The 5,734-nt window shown below is 39.8% G+C and overlaps 1 protein-coding gene across 1 annotated transcript in view; it reads right to left on the minus strand.

The window, feature by feature from the left end:
- Window positions 1-289: 289 nt before the first annotated feature.
- Window positions 290-5,734, minus strand: part of LOC103917275 (putative Dol-P-Glc:Glc(2)Man(9)GlcNAc(2)-PP-Dol alpha-1,2-glucosyltransferase) — a 6,005-nt gene continuing 560 nt past the window's right edge. Inside the window, exons 2-4 of the mRNA XM_009324393.1 lie at window positions 5,619-5,733; window positions 5,087-5,284; window positions 290-2,440 (exon numbers count right to left, since the gene is read on the minus strand). Coding sequence (XP_009322668.1) covers window positions 1,385-2,440; window positions 5,087-5,284; window positions 5,619-5,733 — 1,369 coding nt within the window. The 3' untranslated portion in view covers window positions 290-1,384. The remainder of the gene's footprint in view (window positions 2,441-5,086; window positions 5,285-5,618; window position 5,734) is intronic.

Genomic DNA, 5,734 nt, shown 5'->3' on the forward strand with positions numbered 1-5,734 from the left:
ATGTGAGTAACAACTCCACAGTACTGACCTTCTGAGAAACGATTCCATTTCAGAGTGTCTGGAGTGGCAGTAAGACAGTATGTTTGCATAGATTTGGCTGCAGCATTTTCACTACAGAATAAGAAAAAACTTGAAGATGCTACACAGTATGTGAAGTTTTGGATCCCCCCCGCCACATAATTTAGTTATATTTATAAAAGTGCTTAATAGTTAACTTTAAGCGATCAAATATTTTTGAGACTAATTAAAGTCATTTACTCACAAGAACCATTACAGCCGCCTTTTATTCTGATGATAATGCACTAGATGCTTTTAAAAATATATATATATACACACACTCATTGTATTTTACCTTTGTAAAACAAAATACCTACTCCCTAGTTCCATTAGATTTTTTATATATATGAAAAACATTTAAAAGAACAATTCAGTAATGCCATTAGTATTTCTTTAAGATTTACACGTCAAAGATCTTAGAAACACTCAGTTCAATTTGGGAGTGCACTCATATCCTACTTCAATACAAACCTGTGAACACAGAACCTCAGGACATAAAAGCCTGATTATTTAAAAGGGTATTCATTAGAGTGCATTCCACTGTGTAATGACACGTGTCAGTCTGACATACATAAATTAACTCTCTCTCTCTAATACGTCACATTATCAACCGCAATTTATCTTTTGGTGTACAACAACATTTATTCGCTCAAAGCAGGTACGTGCACATAGCCTCCACTATATTTTCTAAATATCAGTTTGAAATAAAATTTTCAAAATGCTCTAATGATTTAAGAGCCTACATTCTGTCTGCAAAACTAACGTAAGCATTTATTGACAAAAAATCATGAAAATTTAGTGGGATGTAGGAGGTTTTGAAAACATTATACTTTAGCAGTGGTTCATACCTTGACCGCTAGCAAACCTAGATGGAAGTGGCCTGATCCAAGGAGTAAATATGCACCCAGAGGTAACAAAAAGGTTAAACACTTAAATACTTTGTTTTAAAGAGAAACCTCTGAAACATAAACTGTCATATCTTCAAGGGCATATTATATAATATTTTATTATAATGAAAAATGACCGTAAACATCTCCCTCATTTCACATACAGAAAGGTGTTCTCAAGTTTCCCTTCATATTGAATTTGTTAATTCCAGGAGCTTATAAATTCAATATATGGAATATCTTTACATTACAACAAATCAGATCTCGCATTCAGTTCCAAGAAATAAACAAACAAAATTCCCCAAATTCCAAATGGGGAAAAAAGTCCTTACATAATGCAAAACATACTGCTTCATTCCAGAGTCCACAGGCCTGAAACAGAACCAGGTTCTCCTAAGGGTATGAAAGTTATCAAAAAAAAAAAAAAAAAAAGAAAAAGGTCACCACATAAACCTCTGGATTTCATCACTATTTGGCCATTGGAATGTTCTGTTTAGAAAAAGATAAAAAGTTACTGCATTCACAACAATATAAAAAGCCAGCTCCAGAAGTTGTCTATATAGAGATGGAAATGGAATATTGAGCCTATATATTAAGAATGGCAAAATAAAGTAACGAAATTCTAGCAATTTTTGAGGAACCGTGACTGCTAATAAACATACAAAATACATTAAGATCCAGAATATCGATTTTGATTTTAGTGTATCAGCAAAACTCCAGCCAGCAAATATATAGACTGGAACCAATACATATTTTACAAGATCGTGTCTTTGGAAGACTTTTCTCCAAACATAGAATGTATAGTGTCTGTTATCTGCTAGTAAATACTTATGAACATAAGTAAATTTCCAGATCAGGAATAAAGAGATAACGGCAATTAAGCTGTACTGCACAGGGTGCTTTCGTAATGACAGAAGGAATTTCCTGATTTTAGTAGGGGTCAATAAATGAGGGAATGAAAAAAAGACAGTGAAGGACAGAAAATAGAACAGCTGAGGAAAGTGCAAACAGGCTTCGTGGCTACTTCTGTCACCAACAACTATTCCACCATTGATGAAGACAAAAACGAAGAACACAGTTACTAATATGATGTATGGCCAAGTTAAAGCAGTAAGTATAACTAGGTTTTTAGGTGTTATGAGATATTCAATAAGAAACTGCAATATTCTGATCAAATCTGAAAATGATCCTTTCCTGGAAGAAATCTTTTCATCTTTCTTTTTCTGTAACTCTGTCTTCCAGGCTTCATTTAGCTTCTCTGCAACAACATTTCCAGCACAAAAAACTGTCCACACAATATTCGTCTGACGAAACATGAAGCCACAAAATCCAAGGAGAGCTGAAGTTTTATGGTTACCATAAAGGCACATTAAATAGGCAAAGAGAGTAAAAAATACTGAACCTGGGTCCGTGTAATAAAGGAATGTAAAAAAATAAAGGGTGGGAAACATTGCAAGAGTTAATGTAGACAAGATTCTCTGGAAACCAGACACAGCCTAGAGAAGAAGCAGAAAAATGTGGTTAGCAACATCCAATAAAAATAAAATTAAAAAAAAAAAAAAGAGTATTATTCTTAAGAATTCCATTAACATGACATCTCTCACGCTCTTTGGTGCCATTACTGCACAAGCATGCATGCTGTATTTTTGTTAACCTCCTGCTATGTTAGTACAGAGTGTCAGACTATACAATGTTAAAAGACAAATGAAAGTATGGAACATTATTGCAGGTGAGTTAAAAATATGGCAACGAAAATACACCAACTTCTTCCATATGTCAGGCGTTCACATATTTGTGGCATTAAAATCATTGTGGGAGTATAATTGCTCCCATACCTAGGATAAAAAAGCTGCACTAATGGGCAAAAGAAAAAAAAAATCAATGTTTTATGCCCCTGCAATTTCATCATCACATTCCGTTTATTTGTGAGACAGCAGACACATTATTTTATGCTTATACTATTGCCTCTTTTGAAGCCAGTCCACAGAGCGGCCAGTTCCAAGTTTCTAATCTTTGGTGCAGCTTTTATTGTTTATCTTCATTATAATTCATGAGTTAGAAAAGAAACTTTAAAGAAGGAAGGAGACCATGCAGTTAAAAACTCCTCCCAGTTATCCCACTCACTACATGATGCAACGCAATTCACAACATTAAAAAACGTTGCATGTTGTTTCTGAATGATGTAGCGTGGGGTGAAACAGCCAGTCACCACCTTACAGAAAAGAGGAACAGAGAAAATGCTGAGTTCAAAGAAGTGCCAACAATACAACTACATTTTCTAATGCCTAGACTACTGTCACGAAACCTTTTGTTTTCTTACATTTGTATTTCCACCTCCAAGTATAAAATTAAAAGTGTTCCGAAAGTGGAAACAATTTATTGAATTTGACCCAATTCTGTATAGTCCTACCATGTGCTTAAACATGAAGAATCTCCTGTAAGAAAATAGATCAGAAGAAATTTTCTTTACAGTAAAGGAATCCTTCAGTTATCGGGGAACAGGAAAAAATATCTTTATGGTTAAGGTGAAACTAAAGAACTTCACTAAGGTGAAAGATTTTGAATAGGCCATTAACCACTGGAACAATTTACCTACTGCAGTGGTGGTTGCTCCACCACTTTAAACATACAATATTCTTGTATCCAAGTTGAACTGTTACGGTCTGGGTGCGTGGACAGCTAGACAGGTAAAAACTGTCTGGATGGTTAACTGGCCACACTCCATCCAAAGGCGAGTGTAGCAACCAGACTATCACAGGGATCTATACTGGGATCTGTCTTGTTTAACATCTTTATTGATGACTTGAAGGCAGCGACAGTACATTCTCATCAAGTCTGCAGATGATACTAAACTGGGGGGACCAGGCAATATGCTGAAGAGCAGAGTTGCCATCCAGAGTGACCTAGATGGGTCAGGCTGGAGGAATGGGGCAACAGAAATACTACAAAATTCAACAAGGACAAATGCAAATGCCTGCACCTGGAAAGGAAGAAATCCCCACAATGACACAGGCTGGGCACAGAGTAGGTGAGGAACTGCTGCTCTGTGGGAAGGGACCTGGGGGCCTTGGCAGATAGCAAGGTGAACATGAGCTGGCAGCATGCCCTAGCACTAAGGAACAGCAACAGCCTCCTGGGCTGCATTAACAGGAGCACAGCAGCAGATCAAGGGAAATTATTATCCCTCTTTACTCTATTTGTTCAGCTGCACCTAGAATACCACATCCAGTTTTGTGCCCTGTGATACAAAAAAGGCACTAGTAAACTGCAGCAATGGCAGAGGGCCACCAAGACAGTTGAGGGCTGAAGCACCTGCCCTAGGAGTAAAGGCTGAGGGAGCTGGCCTTGTTCAGCCTGGAAAATAGATGTCTTGGGGAGACCAAACAGCAGCCTAGCAATACCTCTGAAGATGTCAACAGGTAAAGGGAGCCAGGCTCCTCAAAGTGGTACACGGTGGGAGGACAAGAGACAAGAGTCCTAAACTGAAATGCAAGGTTCAGACCGGATGTAAGAAAAACCTTCACCGTAAGGCCAGTCAGGCATGGAACAGGTTGCCCAGAGAGGTTGTGCAGTCACTCTCCATCCTTGGAGAGTTTTCCAGGCCCCAACCCTGAGCAATGTGGTCTGATCTCAGAGCTGGCCTGCTCTGAGCTGGAGGTTGGACTTCCTAAGGTCCCTTCCAACCTGAATCATTCTCCAATTCTTTCCAACTTGAATTATTCTCCGGTTCTAAATATTGACATCAAACCTGGTATCTTTCTAAAGAACACATTTTAGTTTAAACACAGCTCACAGGGCTTCACTCAGGATTCACTGGTTGAAGTTTTGGGGAGAGTCTGAAGCAATTCCAACTAGACGAGCATTCAGACCTTTGGATAGTAAGCCTATATGCGTACTAACTTTAACTTTTATTTCAATGGGACTACTTATAGTAATGCACAAGAGTAAATTTTTAGAGGATTGCACCCTGAGAGAGAAAAAAGACATTAAAAAAATTTAGAGAAAAGGACTTGGCCAAACTGGTAGTAGTACTTGCAGTTATACAAAACTGAGGACAGCTCACATATGTAGTGAAGTGAACACACACAGAGCCATCAAAATTGCTTGTATGAGCGCATAAAATTATTCTACTTTGACCGTACCTTATTCTTTTGATGGATCTTGAACAGAAGTAAATACAGTAAATAGAAGTTCCCAGCACTGAAAAGGAGGTTAATAAACCTGAGCATTCCCGCAGAGCACACCACGCTTCCCGTCCATCCGAAGAGCCACGCCGCGGGCTTCACTGCTCCCACCGAGACCAGGTACAAGCCCGGCAGGGTGGTGATCATGGGATCCCACTGGAAAGCGGAGAGGGAAACAGGGTTACGGAGCTGCTACCACACGAAAACGGGACCAGAGGCGCGCGACGGGTTACGAGGTACCGTCCCTACCCACGCCCCATTCTGTTAGCTTGGATGTTTAGCGAATTTCTGGCATTATTAGACTGACATTTTTGAACACTTTGTATCCTGCCCTGCGCACTACTGCACCACCGAGTAAGAGAGAGCAGAAACCAGCGTTTTGGACAACAATGACCACAAATGATTCCCTTTTCAAAGCGCCCACGGTATGTTTATAGAAATCATCGATCCTGACTGGAAAACACGAGCCGGGACGGCTCCCGCGCAGCACCTGGAGGAAGCGGCCGTGGCAGTAGGCCTGCGCCTGGGGGACGTGGAAGGCCTCGTCCATGTAGGGCCCGCGCTGGTGGCGGTTGATCGCCGCGAAGAGCAGGCACGACAGCAGGA

Source organism: Pygoscelis adeliae, unplaced genomic scaffold (genome assembly GCF_000699105.1).
Source record: "Pygoscelis adeliae isolate BGI_AS28 unplaced genomic scaffold, ASM69910v1 Scaffold315, whole genome shotgun sequence".
Lineage (NCBI taxonomy): Eukaryota > Metazoa > Chordata > Aves > Sphenisciformes > Spheniscidae > Pygoscelis > Pygoscelis adeliae.